The 14,939-nt window shown below is 41.0% G+C and overlaps 2 protein-coding genes across 3 annotated transcripts; one reads left to right on the forward strand and one right to left on the reverse strand.

Annotated features, from left to right (window-relative positions):
- Positions 1 to 2: 2 nt before the first annotated feature.
- On the forward strand, positions 3 to 5,490 carry ADPRM (ADP-ribose/CDP-alcohol diphosphatase, manganese dependent). The gene is made up of 4 exons (XM_081898034.1): positions 3 to 478; positions 956 to 1,595; positions 3,060 to 3,176; positions 4,845 to 5,490. Exons 2-4 carry the CDS (start codon positions 971 to 973, stop codon positions 5,153 to 5,155), a joined length of 1,053 nt encoding a protein of 350 aa, XP_081754160.1. The 5' UTR covers positions 3 to 478; positions 956 to 970; the 3' UTR covers positions 5,156 to 5,490.
- A 353-nt stretch (positions 5,491 to 5,843) lies between these two features.
- Positions 5,844 to 12,151, reverse strand: TMEM220 (transmembrane protein 220). 2 transcript variants are annotated; one of them, XM_081898077.1, is made up of 7 exons: positions 11,949 to 12,151; positions 10,377 to 10,406; positions 8,858 to 8,918; positions 7,721 to 7,844; positions 7,064 to 7,123; positions 6,612 to 6,679; positions 5,844 to 6,424 (listed from the first exon to the last, which is right to left on the reverse strand). In XM_081898077.1, exons 1-7 carry the CDS (start codon positions 12,090 to 12,092, stop codon positions 6,363 to 6,365), a joined length of 549 nt encoding a protein of 182 aa, XP_081754203.1. In that variant the 5' UTR covers positions 12,093 to 12,151; the 3' UTR covers positions 5,844 to 6,362. The 2 variants fall into 2 exon arrangements, with proteins under 2 accessions (XP_081754203.1, XP_081754202.1); XM_081898076.1 differs by lacking the exon at positions 6,612 to 6,679 and having other exon boundaries at positions 11,949 to 12,140.
- Between the last annotated feature and the right edge of the window lie 2,788 nt (positions 12,152 to 14,939).

A 14,939-nucleotide genomic window follows, 5' to 3' on the forward strand; every position in this document is an offset into this window, starting at 1 on the left:
CTCATCTCACCCCTTCCCAGCCGCAGTACGAGGATAACAGACTTGCATTGGCATCTGCAAGGACAAGTTGTTGTTTTTAAGTGTTTTTTTTAAAAAAAACCTATTTAAAATACAGCACAAACTCTCTGGGACCCAATCACAGCTTCGCCCAAATTTCCCATTTCTCAGTTGCTTCCCAACTTCTGGTGACTGAGACGGAAGGAAGGAAGTATTGAAAAATAACCAGGAAGTTTCGTCTTTATAGACAGTTTGATTGTGACGCTAGAATTGCCTCCTTGGTTCCACTCACAGCCTACCGTAAAAGGGCTTCTTTTAAAAAATTACTTCCATTTCTCTATGGCGGAGGGAAGGCAGCAAGCAAGGAGGAGGGGCAAATGGATCAGGAAATGAAATGATGCTCAGAGAGTAGGTTAATTTTCTTTCACTGCTTTGCCTCAGAAGAGGACTTGGTTTCCCCGGTCTGCTTCTTTAAAGCGAGGTGAGTGGTATGGGTATGTGTCTCGTTTCCATAGTAACGATGTTGGGTGGGTTCTCCAGACACTTCCCCTCCCTCCTCTAGTGAGTTTAAAGGGCTAGGCAGACAGATGTGTGGGTTGTGGTAGTTTTCTGCAGATTTATAAGCCGGCAAGTAACTTGCCAAATCCTTTGGCTTCAATTCTTAGTGAAAGTGGTTCAAATCACTTATATCCCTAAATCCGGTGCAGCCCATTCCTCTGCATGTTTACTCAGCAGTTCAGTAGAACTTGCTCCTAATCCAAGTACTGTACATATGCACAGGATGGCTACATTGTATTCCGTCAGCTTTATAGAAGACTAGCTTCTCCAAAATAGGGGTAATGCCGCCTAAAAGCTATATTTGAGTAACACATTCATAGGCACCCACACTTCCCCCCAACACCAGTTTAGTATTTGAACAAAATCCTTTTCTTTCTTCCTTTGTGCTACATTTTGGCAGGACATATGGGCAGTTATGGATGACGATAATAATTGTAGCTGCACACAAGGAGCCACAACTTCTGAGGCAGTCTTCTCCTTTGGAGTCATAACAGATATTCAGTATGCTGATCGAGAAGATGGCTATGATTTCTGCGGACTGAACAGGCGATATTATAAGCATAGCCTATGTCACCTCCAGAGTGCAATCGAAGACTGGAATAGAACAGATGTTCAGTTCGTATTACAATTTGGGGACATCATTGATGGCTGCAATGCTGAACTTAAGATGTCAGAGACAGCACTTGGAAGAGTCTTGGAAGAATTTAAGAAGCTCAAGGCCCCAGTCCATCATATATGGGGCAACCATGAATTTTACAACTTCAGCAGAGACTATCTAGTAGATTCTGCACTGAACACCAAGTACTTACAAGAACAGACTTTCCTTAGCAATTCTAATAGAGACCAGAGTTCCACTAGAGACAATGCTTCAGAATTCTATTATGCATATCAATTTTGCCCGGTGTCTAAATTTCGATTTGTCATCCTTGATGCTTATGATTTAAGTATTCTGGGGAGGGATACATCTACCAAAAAATATCAAGATTCTCTAAAACTACTGCGAGAAAAAAATCAAAATGAGAATCTGAATAGTCCATCAGGTACTGTATTGTGCTGAGCAGGGGTTTTGTATGTTTCCAGATTCACACTGAGGTAGCACCTGACCTTGTGCTACACTGAGGGACCTGCCACTCAGAAAAATGAACACATCTGCATGTATTTCTCTGATTTAAAAAGTGTGTGGAAGGGGACTACAACAGAAGAACATTCAGTTTTGAGTGGCAGTTTTTCTACACAAAAAGTTCTACCAGATTAGGCTAGGCAGTGGGCAGGGCTGTACATTAATGGCATTTATGTAATCTCCTGAAAGGATAGAGAACTTATCTCAAGAGTAACTATTTAATGCCTGAATGTAGGCCAGGTATGTTCAATATGACATTTTGAATGTATGCAAATATATACAAATGTTTACATATATATAGCATACTTTGGAGGACGCAAGAGATGGTAACATTCTAATTTGCAGAAATGGGGAATCAAATGCTTTGACTACGATTGAGGATGTATGATTTGAAGGAATGTACAGAACGTTGGTTGTTTCCTGGTTGGGAGCAATAGGCTGAGTACAAACAATTATAGCCTCCTAAGCCACAATATGAGCCTCGTGGCTCTGCGTACAGCTGCATTGTTCTTTCCTTTATGCAAACTGGAAAGCAAGCCACGAAGTCTTTACTTAACTATCGTTTCCCTTCTTTGTCAACCATGAAAGCTTGGTTAACAGCTTGGGGAAAAGCCAGGCTAAGAACCCAACTTTAATCATGGCTTCATGCAATGGCTTGGTTTGAAACCATTAACCACAGTTTTCTAGTGTACACCCAACATCAAACTCGTTTAATTGAATACTTCCTGGCTGGTTCACTCACTTGTGCAAAGAGAAGAGTGGAGTGCTGTGTGTAGGCAGCCTTGAGGCTCATTCATATCTTGGCCTGTTGAGCTATGATTTCCTTGTGATAGTTAGGACTTTCTTAAACATTACTGGAAAAATAACTTGCAATTTGTACACTGCAAGTCACTACAGGAAGCAGTAGTAATGTCTGGAACGGAGATGAATATCTGAAAATGCATGGCTAGTACCGTACTTTCCTATGAGCTGCAAAGGTTCCCCATGGCTCTTCCCCATGCATAAAAGTCCCCACAGAGACATGTTGTGGACAAATAGGATCTCTTGTTTCCTAGAATGTGTGGGAAAGCTTTAAATGAAGACTTGGCAATACGTTAGCACAGCCACATACCCTTTCATAGAGATGCAAAATTTGTAGAAACAACTACAAGTGGGGTCCCATTCCTGCTAAAGAACAGGAATATCTGTTATGTTTTATATTTAAAGAAAGTATTTTTACTGATCTATAAAGTTTGCCTTGAATGCTAGTTTATTCTTGAGAATAAGGTTAACTTAAAAGTCCCTGTAGGGAGAAAATGCATATTTTTCTAAAATGCACATTTGTAACCGAAAAAATAAATGGCTTATTTGGTGAGGTTTTTTATTAGGTTTTCTTTTTGTACAGGTCTTGTTGAACGTCATTTTGTGCAGTTCAATGGAGGATTCAGTCAAGAACAGCTGGATTGGCTTGATGAAGTCCTTACATATGCTGACAAAAATCAAGAAAGAGTTGTAATTATGGGTAAGACTTCTTCGTTTTTCACTTTTTAAGACACAGCAACTGTCATAGAATATCACAGTATATCTCATGAAATTCTGCTTTTTACAATTCCGACAAGCCATTTCTCAAACCTGAGTCACACCCGCAAAATTGGCCTTTGGAGCGAACTCTGTTCATGTCACAGTGGTCTGATTCTGCCATTATGTGGGCTAGATCCATTTTCAGGATAGCTTGAGGTCTACAGGAATAGCTACGGCATGCAAATTAAAAATGGATCGTGTATGCTTAGCCACACGGTGCTCTGCAAAACAAATTAAACTTGGTACACAGTCAGGTCCAATTTATGATCTTGCAAATCGCCGTCCCTTAAGGAGAGGGTGTAAATCAGAGGTTATGGAAGGAATGGTGCTGGATGTTGGTAAACAGTATAGGGAAATCAGGTTCCTTTGGAGTTCCTGGAACACAAGCAGTAGAACACTTCTTAGAAAAAAGTGCCTTATGAGAGGGTTGCTCGGTCATTAGAACTAGAGGCAAAAGACTGAGGGTTCCCTTCATCTCATTCCACTGCTTTAGCTGACACATGCTAAAATTTGGGTAGTGGGTTTTGATCACAATGCTTCATTCTTCATAAAGTATACTCTGCCAACCAGAAGATTAAAGGCCAGTGAGAGGTTGCACACCAGGAAGGACATCACAGGAAGGGATACACCAGACTGGCTCTATCCCCTAGGGAAGCAGCAGCCGTGGGGAGTTTGCTTCCCTCTTTGTGCCAGAGAGAATACTCCATTCCAACTGATAGTTGCCCTGGGATTGAAGAGAAGTGCATTGTGGCCTCATCTAATTGACCAGAGGACCAAACACTGCTAGGTTGTGTGTGGGTTTTACAATTTGCTTTAAGCTGCTTTTAGAATCACTCAGTTGAACACCTGAATATAAATCTTCTAAAGAAATAAGAGAATCTGTGTCACCTTGCAAACCCATGATAGAGAGAATCAGGCCTCCAGTTTGGCTTCCATTTTATTCTTTCAAGCCCTGAAGTATGTTTGAGCTGCTTTCTCAAAAAAGAAATACAGGATAGTTGGAAAATGTGGACTAGTCACTCCTGTTTCTCCCAGTTCCACATCTCTACAAGGATGTCTAAATGACTAGATACAGTATAAGTATTATTCAAAGTATAATGTACTCTTTGTGTGTGCATCAAAGTGAGGAACACACACATATATATATTGCTTTATTTTAGATACATTTATTATAGTTAAATTTATTCAGTTTCAGGTTGTGCAAGGAATGCTTTCCTAAGTATTCATAATGTGTCACATGTATTATTTCAGTACATTTACAACTACCCCGTAAAGAAGGGCTAGTTAACCTTGTGAACTTCCGGAAGGTGTTGGACCACAATTGGTGCTCAAACATAAGAAATTGTAATTTTCTACTTGCTACTCAGTGATCTCATCATGATTGGTCTACCATGTGAATCAGGGACCTTCAGCTCATAACATCTATTCGTAACAATTAAAAATGACTTCAGGTGCATGTCTAATTGTGAACATTGCAGAGAATACTGTATAGCCATTTTCAGCAGAAGCTGCCAAATTATGCAGAACTCAGCAGCTTTAGCATTTGGAAAGCTGTGTTAACAACTGTGAAATTTCATCTGTTTTGAGTGCCTCTCTTCCTCCGTTGCAGGGCACATACCCATCCACCCCAATTCTACAAGCGATGTCGCCCTGGCTTGGAATTATAAAGATGCCCTTTCTGTCATCCACTCGCATCACTCTGTGGTGTGCTATCTTGCAGGCCACCTTCATTTTGGTGGATACTGTTTAGACTCTTATGGAGTTCACCATGTTACTCTTGATGGGATTATAGAAACTCCTCCAGAAAGCCATGCTTTTGGAACTATACATGTCTATCATGACAGGATGGTATTAGAAGGAAGAGGAAGGATTCTAGATCGAGTGATGCATTACAAAGGTTATCAGACTTTTCACAGATGATTGTATTAGGTCTGATTACTATTTAATGCATTGTGCACTATGCTGGAGTAACTATTTGTCTGAAGCTCATTTCAGCCCACGGATTGGCATGTTCAACTTGAAGTGTCAAGCAAACTAAATGTCTGCACTGCTTAGTGAGGTGTGGAAATGTAATCAATTACATTTGATTCAGTGTTGGGCATTTGTTCTATATATATTTTTCTGATTTCAGAATGTTGGTGTCTAAATTATTTAATATACCATGTATTTTTTTTAGTTGAAAATTTATAAATAATTCTATAATTAGAAATGCATACATTTAGATTTGCAAACATAAAATAAAAATTAGTGGCTGGACACCTTCTGTTTAAAATATTAATAATTGCGTATTTACTCAAGTCTGATTATCATACCGTTTGAAAGCTGGACCAAAAGCAAGACTCATAATATTACAGATCATATTTGCAATGCATTTCACTTTGCTAGTAGCTTCTAGCACAGAAACTGATGGGTTATTATGCTCTCTCTTAACCTATATTGCCTTACTTGAGACACACTACAGCTTCTGCTTTCTGTCACATCTTAGTAGGACTGCAAGCTAATCATCAAGATATTGTAATGTGCTCTTCAGATATGTCCAAATGAGGTAGGTGGGGTGTGTGACAGTAAAATTCATACGCAAATCCAGACAGATTGCTCAGAGACCCAGTTGTTCTATTACAAGTAGTTTTAATTACAGTCTGTAAAACATACAGACACCGCTGTCCCTTCAAGGCTGTTCTGCAGCTTCAGCTCCACTGGTTTCAGCAGTAAGTTCAAATCACCTCTAGACTCCAGCTACTTCCACAGAAGCACCTGTTTAATTTGATCCAATCCCTTGCAGGTACCAAGGGCCTGTAGTTAATGCAGCCCTAACCCATGTGGCCTTATTGCAGATATATTATTTCCTTGAAAATCTAGTCCAGGATCCAGAAAATTCCATTCTAATTGTGCTCCAGTTTCCAGGATTCAAGAACATAACAGACAATTTAAAACCAGACTCTCAAGGGAACAAACTGATCTCAGCCATGGCTGTGATCGCTGTTGATTTGGCACAACTGACAAATCAGAGCTGGGCAAATAGGCACTAGAACACAGATTCCTTCATTTCCACCTTCTTAAATAACTGTTTTACAGTGAGACGGCCAGGATGTTCGCATCTCTGCATTCATGTAGATGTACAGCCACATTACAAAGGGGGAAAGGGAGAGGAAGATTGCAATGGCCAAGTGAACCCCACCCAGGGAATTTCTGTAAGGAAAGAAAAGATGATTTACTGAAAATCAAGTCAAATTAACAGGAACTTAACCAACTTGTTGAAATCTCATCTATTTTTTTTAAGATTTTTGTCTGAAACTTTATGGGGCTGGACCCAATGGTTGTGCTACCAGAAAGTATTTCTGCAAAGGCACAGTAGCTGATTTTTGCCAATCCTTACTTCCTGCAGCTGCTGAACCACACTGCTCCAGAGGGTCCCACAAAACCCAGGAGCAGCTTTTCCAGGGGCTACAATGAGAAGAAAATTGGGTGCTTTGCTCAAGCACAAGTTGGGGCGGTGTGGGAAACAATTATTCCCCCCCCAAGAAATATGAATAATCACTCCTTTATATGCTGAGAGTTACTTTTACCTCAACTGGAATACAAATGCTGAATTATAACTATAAATTATGCTTTATAGAAAAATGCAAACTATTTGAACATGATCAAGCTTACAGACTTGTAAATTGAAAATTGTACGGCATTAAGGCATAAAACGAATCACAAAACTAAAACATCACAAAACTAAAGTCATTTTGAGGGAAGAAGGCTATACCATATTTTCGATAAAGACTATTTCTTCCACATATTATAAATAGCTAAACGCTGAAATAAATAAGTTAAAAGACTCACTTGGCTGAACGACGACAAAGGCTCATCCAGACGGTAACAATCAACAGACCAAATAACTCCCTGTTTTTAAAAAAGATTGTAAGTTATTCAAATGTGTTGTCCATAAATTTAATCATATGTAAGCAGACTCAGCAAAGAACAAGAATAAATAAACTTACCATAAGAAGTATCAGGTGTCAGTTTCTCTGGGGGAAAGCAAACCGTTTCTCACTTTAAAGCTATCGTAGCACTAAGCCCAACACTGCGGCAGTAGCTTAGTACATGTACCAAGTAATGGAAGACAAGGAAGAGAAGAGAATGGGAGGACGGGGTTGTGACATTTCCTTAATTTTGAGTCCCTATCCCTTCCCAGTTATATAGTACTGCTTCCAGTGGGCTGTATGCAGCCACAATGAGGTCAGATTGTAGGGAAAATCTGCTGTGGTTTCTTTTTGTTGAGAGTTTTGACACAACTGCATCTCTGTAGAATTTGAACCAAGGATTTCAGAACTTTAATCCTGTGCTTTTGAGGTGGTCTGCTAGTCTGCTGGCTTCTGGTCCTTAACAGACCTATAGTTAGGGTTTCATGAGAATCCAACTGCTAGGATGAAACCTCTAATTTCAGTGGAAGGTTGACAATATGGAAACTGTGCAGAGAAAAAAAATATTATTACATACCTGCCTTCTTCCTCATGCAAGATGCTTTTCTGAGCATTAGTAAACAAGGAATACCCCAAGATGGCAGAACCCACAAGACAAGCAGCTGAATGTAGATCTGACAGACTCCGCCACACAATATTGTCTGAGGAAAGTGGTAAGTCATTGGTACAAATTTCAATAGAATTTACATTTTCAAACTAACAGTGCAAACCTATACAGGCCCACTCAGAAATAAGCTCCACTGAGTTCAATGGGCCTTACTCCTAGGAAGCGGAAATAGGATTGTAGCCCAAGTTAGTTGAACTTGGGTCCCGATGAAACCAACTGGACAAGTTAGTCATGATTTAGTTCACACTGATTAGTGGGAATTAAGTTCAACTAACTTAGTCTGGATCTACCTACTGTTACTGAATTCATTTTCCTTGGATGTGTCTCTTCAGAGGGCCTTCAAAAACAATAAGGAGGAGGAAACTGTAATCCTCTACAGAGTTTGGCTCACTGAACTGAACATGCATAGGATTGTGCCACAAGTGATTTTATATTTGGTATGTACTAAAGATCACCAAGCAGAGAACAAGAGAGATCCTACATGCAGGCATAAAATATCTAAAATGACTGGATTTAGCAAATAGTTAATATATGCAAGAGATTATATTGCAGAAAGCAGAAAAAAACAGCTGACACGCCACAACAAATGAAGTTTTGACTTTGAGAAAATAATTGGTTAAGATGTGACATCTGGGAGAAAGCGATCAGGATATGGAAGAATTCATCATTCAGAGAGAGAGAGAGAGAGAGAGAGAGAGAGAGAGAGAGAGAGAGAGAGATAAGAATAGTAAAGTAGGACAATGTGTTTCAAAAAAATACAGATTTCTCAACTTGGAACAAGTTAGTAATGAAATTAAACCATAGGTAATTTTAAAACAAAGAAGTTAAAGGAAGGTCTAATATCCCCACCCAGCATCTTCACTACATATTTTTTCTGTACAGCATTTAGCAGTACTTTGGAACTAAATAAATGTTAAATAGTAGTCTAAACACAGGCAAGACACAAAGTCCTCCCCCACCCTCAAATTATAACCTTAATTAATATAAGAGGAAGAGGTGAATGGTCCAATTGATTTGGGGATTGGAAGAGGGAATCTAAGACTGTACCTGCAATTGGTGGACTAAGGCCAACAACCAGTGTGAGAGCTGCAGGTACAGAGTAGGCAACCTGAGAGTGAGATAGAACAAATCTACTAAGTAGAAATTGAAGGCAGGGACAAGGAAGACAACATACTCCATCCTGGTTACCAGATCAATAGAAGAGCTAATCTGATGCCTCCAGATAACCACACCAGGAATAATAAGGAAGGAATGGGTGCTTGCCTCCCAGGAAGAGAAAGTGTACAAGATCCTGGAAGGAAAAGGGTGTTTCATTTGTAAAAAGGCAGCCCCTTGGATCACAAAACTATTCATAAAGGCAAAAGAGTCTGCTGAAGAAACGGTCCATGTCATCATCAATACAAAGAGAACAATGCAGTCTGATGAGATGATTGCAAGTGAGATGCTTACTGCTGGTGGTGGTTCTGTTGCCTGGGGGATGTGCATTTGATCTGTTCTAGTCAAGGCTGGACTGCTCCTAAAGGAGGTTTGCATTTTGAAGGTGGTTTTAATTACAGCGTTGTCATCAGAGACCCCAGTGGCCTCCGTGGCACTGAGCATCTTTCACAGTCAAAGGTGATGCACACCTTGACAGAGGTGGTTTGGACAGAGGCGGTTCGTGCTCTGGAATCTCCAGATTACAGTAGTCTAATGTGTTGTACATTGGGGCTGCTCTGAAGATTGTTTGGAAGCTGCCGTTGGTTCAAAGCACAGCAGCAAGGACTATAATGGTGACCAGGTGATGGGAATATATCTTGCTGGTGCTTAACCAACGGCACTGTCTTCAGGCCTGCTTCTGCACACAGTTTAAGGAGCTGGTGCTTGCCTTTAGAACTCTGGATGTCTTGAAGCTTGGATTCCTGAAGAATCTAGCCTGCCACTTCACTGAGATCATCTTCAAAGGTCGTCCTCCAGGTGCCATCTGAAGTGAAGCATGTGATGATAAGGGGAAAGGGGCCTTTTCAGGCATCTAGTTAGGCACTGAGAGAACAGCATGTTGGATTAGATGAGCCCTTGGTCTGATCCAACAGAGTTCTTAGTGGCAATCTGTGCCTGTGAAACCCTCTCTCCAGGGAGGTTTCCCCAGTGCTTACTCTGATACTGAAGATTGTAAGCTACTTTGTGAATGAAGTTCCTCAAAAAGCAGGTAAATTTTGTAAAAAAATAAATAAATACTCCATCTCTAGCACAAGGACTTATTTTCCCAGCACTTGAAACTCTTTAATTATATTGCACTGCTTTATGCTGCTTTTACAGTCGTTTTTGCAATCTATTCTGTTGTTGTATCTGTAAGCTATTCTATAAATATTTATATAATGTAAATCCACAACAACAAAAATAAAGTGTCATGTTAGAACACAATGTCACTGAGCAACAGCCCAAAACCAATTAGAATGAGTTTTGATCAAGCTGCAAAAGCACTTCAGACAGATGACATGGCTTGAAATTCAATGGGGCTGCCTGACAAGACACCTCCGACAATGTCAAGTTCTCTAGGACTTGTAATAGCCTCTGAATTTATACTCACTATCCAGAGTCCTGGATCTGGGTCATTGACCTGCAACAAAGAAGGCAAGAAAAATTGCTAAAAACATTAAATTGTGCATAGCATAAAAATCCTTCCAACTGATCCCTAAATCAGTTAATCCTGAGTATTCATATCCAAGACTCCAGGATAAATTGTTGGTGAGCCTTGCTCAATGTGAAATGGGCAACTGTAAGCAGAGACCTGTGGACTTTTGCAGATTAAAAACCCCAAACATATACCCAGTGCTGTCTTCTAGAGCATTTTTGTACCCAAGAGTAAATCCAGAAGTAAAACGGGTGGGGGGGGGGGAGTTATTCTCTAGTAAATGTGTTTGGGACTGCAGCCTTAGTGGAACTAAGGATAACAATCTAGATATATTTTTCAGGTACCGTCAGCAGGTTGCTAATAGTATATAAATGAAGTGCATATTTTACCAAAATAACAACTCAGGAAGATATAAACTGTCCACATACTGTTTTCCCCTAGGCCATTTTTAGAGCAGAAGACTGATTCTGCTTTACTGTTAGTAAGTGATATATTTCCTAATCCAGCATTAATAGCTTGAAAACTACATAAATATAATGGGGAGAAATTGCTTTATTTCCCCAATGTCACCTGTTTATCCTAAAGTATTGTCCAAATCATTGGAGTAGTGAAATAGACTAGACTTGATCACAACCAGTTTCAGAACTAAATCAATTTAAGCAATGGCAACAAGGTGGGGGAAGGGGAAACCGGAACAAAGAAGGATGTTATTGAGGGGCAACGTGGATTGCTGATAGGGAGAAGTAATCTGGAGCTTCTTCCCTCTTTTTTAAAAAGCTACATAAATGCATAGGTAAACTGTTCCAAATATAATCCAAGATAGTCATTAAAACCAAAATGGAGCCTAGGACCAAGCTGTTTGAAAGACCATCTCCTCCCGCCTGTATCTGCCCATATCATGAAAATAAACAGACCCTCTTGCCTGCTCCCCTGCCTTCCGCGTTGTGTGACAGCATGTGAGAGAGCCTTCCCTGTGGTGGCACCTTGTGAAATGGTACCCCTGCCCTGTGATATCTATCTCCCTACTTGTTTTCTGCCACCACTTAAAAGACTTTTCTTCTTCAAAAAGCTTTTGATTTCAGGGCTGTTCAGATTATGATGCGTTAGTCCTGGCTCTCTTGGTTTTGTTTGTTTTCAATGTGTTTTGGGTTGAGATGCTGTGACTTTTTAATGCATCTAACTTGCTTTTAACCACGGGATTATGGTTGCTTTTTTCGGTGGAGATGGGAGAGCAGGTTTATGCATACGTTTTGCCCCAAATAAATAAACATAATAGAGAAAAATGCTCCTTTCCCCACATAACCTTCTGTGATGATGAAAGATTTTCCCTTCCCGCCTGCGCCACTCCTGCTTCAAACCTCTCCAGAGCTGCAATCCTGAACGCCCTTTCCTCGTTACCCTTCGCCCTGCCCTGGAAACCGGCCAGCTGCAACTCTGCGACCGACCTTCGCCCGCCCGCACAGCCAAGCTGCTCCGTGCACACTTTTCTCGCCCTCCTCCTACGCCCAGCGCAGCACCATCCCCGACCTGCACGGCCCCGGCGAGTCCGAAGAAGACGGCCATGACCAAGTTGCTAAGTCTCCAGACCCGGCTGCTGGCACCCGCGGAAGGAGGAGGCGGCGGCGGAGACTCCCGCTTAAGCCTAGGCAACGAAGCGGCGGCGGCCTCCATTGCTCGCTCGCGTGCCCGCCCCTCTCCCGCCCCACCAGTGGAGAGAGGCGCTCGATCGACCTCAGGCGCGCTCATACACGCCCCTTACAAAGCCCCCCGCCCTGCTCTCGTCGTCCTGCCATGCACCGCCCACGCCGCGCTCTTCTGACGAAACGGGCAGGGTCCTCGCCGAGCGCTGTTGTTCAGCAGAGGGAAAGTTCAGCGCCACAACCGGGAGGCGGAGCAACGCAAAGCAGCTGCCAATCTCTGCTTCAGATTTACGTATAAGCTAAACAAGCTATAGCTTAGGCCCCCATTCGCTTGGGGCCCCCAAAAAATTTAAAGGGGGGAACTGGATGTACATTTCCAAAATATAAGATAAATTCAACAATTACTTTTGTAAAATACATATTTTGTTATGTTCAAATGGCTTTAGATACCTATTAGGTTCATAAATTACCATATAGCATATACGGTATTCAACCCAAAAACAGCTACAATTTGTCGTTGAAAAAGACCAGCTGGACACATAAAGGGACCCATTACATTCAGTAGCTTTAAGGTAAAGGGACCCCTGACCATTAGGTCCAGTCACGGACAACTCTGGGGTTGTGGCGCTCATCTTGCTTTATTGGCCGAGAAAGCCAGCTTCCTGGTCATGTGGCCGGCATGACTAAGCTGCTTCTAGTGAACCAGAGCAGCGCACGGAAACGCCGTTTACCTTCCCGCCGGAGCGGTATCTGTTTATCTACTTGCACTTTGACGTGCTTTTGAATTGCTAGGTTGGCAGGAGCAGGGACCGAGCAACGGGAGCTCACCCCGTCGTGGGGATTTGAACTGCCAACCTTCTGATCGGCAAGTCCTAGGCTCTGTGGTTTATTTTATTTTTTAAATGATTTTTATTGGTTTTTTACACATACAAAAGACAATACAAAACAAAACACATACATCAAAAACATACAACAAAAATTTGACTTCCCCATACCTTCCTTTCACCACATCCTTATTTTATCATTTTTTTCAAGCAACCCTTCAGTCAATTTTTAATCAAGTCTCTTTTAAATTTACTTAAGATTTAACATTTACAGCTGTAATTCTTTGTTTCTCACCCCTTGACATCTTATCAGTCCACAATTTTACAATAGTTTTTAAGATATATTTTAAATTTTCTCCAGTCCTCTTCCACTGTCTCTTTCCTCTGGTCACGGATTCTGCCGGTCATCTCTGCCAGTCCCATGTATTCAGTCACCTTCGTCTGCCATTCTTCCAGAGAGGGTAGTTCTTGCATCTTCCAATACTTTGCCAACAGGATTCTTGCTGCTGTAGTTGCATACATAAAGAATGTCCTATCTTTCTTTGGTACCAATTGGCTGACCATGCCCAAGAGAAAAGCCTCCGGTTTCTTTACAAATGTCCACTTAAGGATTTTCTTAATTTCATTATAGATCATTTCCCAGTAGGCCTTAATCTTTGGGCAGGTCCACCAAAGATGGTAGAAGGTGCCTTCAGTCTCATTACACTTCCAACATTTATTATTGGGCAAATGGTAGATCTTTGCAAGCTTGACTGGGGTCATGTACCACCTATAGATCATTTTCATTATATTCTCTTTCAAGGCAGTACATGCCGTAAATTTAATGCCGGTGGTCCATAACTGTTCCCAGTCAGCAAACATAATATCATGACCAATATCCTGTGCCCATTTAATCATAGCTGATTTCACCGTTTCATCCTGTGTGTTCCATTTCAGCAGCAAATTATACATTTTAGATAGATTCTTAGTATTGGGTTCTAGCAATTCTGTTTCTAACTTTGACCTCTCCTTCTGAAAGCCAAGTTTCCTGTCCTGCTTAAATGTCTCATTTATCTGACGATAATGTAGCCAATCTCGAACTTTATGCTTTAGCTTCTCAAAACTTTGAAGCTTCAACTTTTCACCATCTTGTTCTAAGATTTCGCAATATTTGGGCCAATTAGAGTCCATGTTAAGTTTTTTCACTGCCTTTGCTTCCATTGGTGACAGCCACCTGGGGGTTTTGCTTTCCAATAAATCCTTATATCTATTCCAAACATTATACAATGCTTTCCTTACAATATGGTTTTTAAAACTTTTATACACCTTTACCTTGTCATACCACAAATATGCATGCCAACCAAAACTATTGTCATATCCTTCCAAGTCCAAAATGTCTGTATCCTCCAGAAGTAGCCATTGCTTCAACCAGCAAAATGCTGCTGATTCGTAATAAAGTCTTAAGTCTGGCAGGGCAAAGCCCCCTCTATCTTTCGCATCAGTTAAAATCTTAAATTTTATCCTGGGCTTTTTGCCATGCCAGACAAATTTAGATATCTCCTTCTGCCACTTCTTGAAGCAGTCCATTTTGTCTAGGATCTGCAACGTCTGAAACAAAAACAGCATTCTCGGCAATACATTCATCTTGATAACAGCAATTCGGCCTAACAAGGAAAGTTTCAGCCTGGACCATATATCTAGATCCTTTTTTACTTCTGACCAACATTTTTCATAGTTATCTTTAAATAAGTTCACATTTTTAGATGTTAAATTTACCCCCAGGTACTTAACCTTTTTTGCTATTTCCAACCCGGTTTCACTTTGAAACCTATCTTTTTCTTCATTTGTTAATTTTTTTTCCAGCACCTTTGTTTTCTGTTTATTTAGTTTAAATCCTGCTACCTGGCCGAATATCTCAATTAATTCTAAGACTCTTTTGGTACTAGCTTCTGGCTGTTGCAAGGTTAACACTAAATCATCTGCAAATCCTAGGCTCTGTGGTTTAACCCACAGCACCACCCGCATCCCTATTCAGTAGCTTAAAAGGTAAAGGGACCCCTGACCAGTAGGTCTAG

This window comes from Podarcis melisellensis, assembly GCF_964234715.1.
Source record: "Podarcis melisellensis genome assembly, chromosome: 2".
NCBI classification, from domain to species: Eukaryota; Metazoa; Chordata; class Lepidosauria; order Squamata; family Lacertidae; genus Podarcis; species Podarcis melisellensis.

Bases quoted from the DNA above. Each gene is read 5' to 3' on its own strand.
- ADPRM (XM_081898034.1), top strand. From the start codon at position 971: ATGGATGACGATAATAATTGTAGCTGCACACAAGGAGCCACAACTTCT. The intron at 1,596-3,059 runs GTACTGTATTGT...CTTTTTGTACAG, and splicing joins GAATCTGAATAGTCCATCAG to GTCTTGTTGAACGTCATTTT. The intron at 3,177-4,844 runs GTAAGACTTCTT...CCTCCGTTGCAG, and splicing joins AGAAAGAGTTGTAATTATGG to GGCACATACCCATCCACCCC.
- TMEM220 (XM_081898076.1), bottom strand. From the start codon at position 12,092: ATGGAGGCCGCCGCCGCTTCGTTGCCTAGGCTTAAGCGGGAGTCTCCG. The intron at 7,845-8,857 runs GTACAGTCTTAG...CACTTTCCTCAG, and splicing joins CCTTAGTCCACCAATTGCAG to ACAATATTGTGTGGCGGAGT. The intron at 6,425-7,063 runs GTGAGTCTTTTA...CTTTCCTTACAG, and splicing joins CTTTGTCGTCGTTCAGCCAA to AAATTCCCTGGGTGGGGTTC.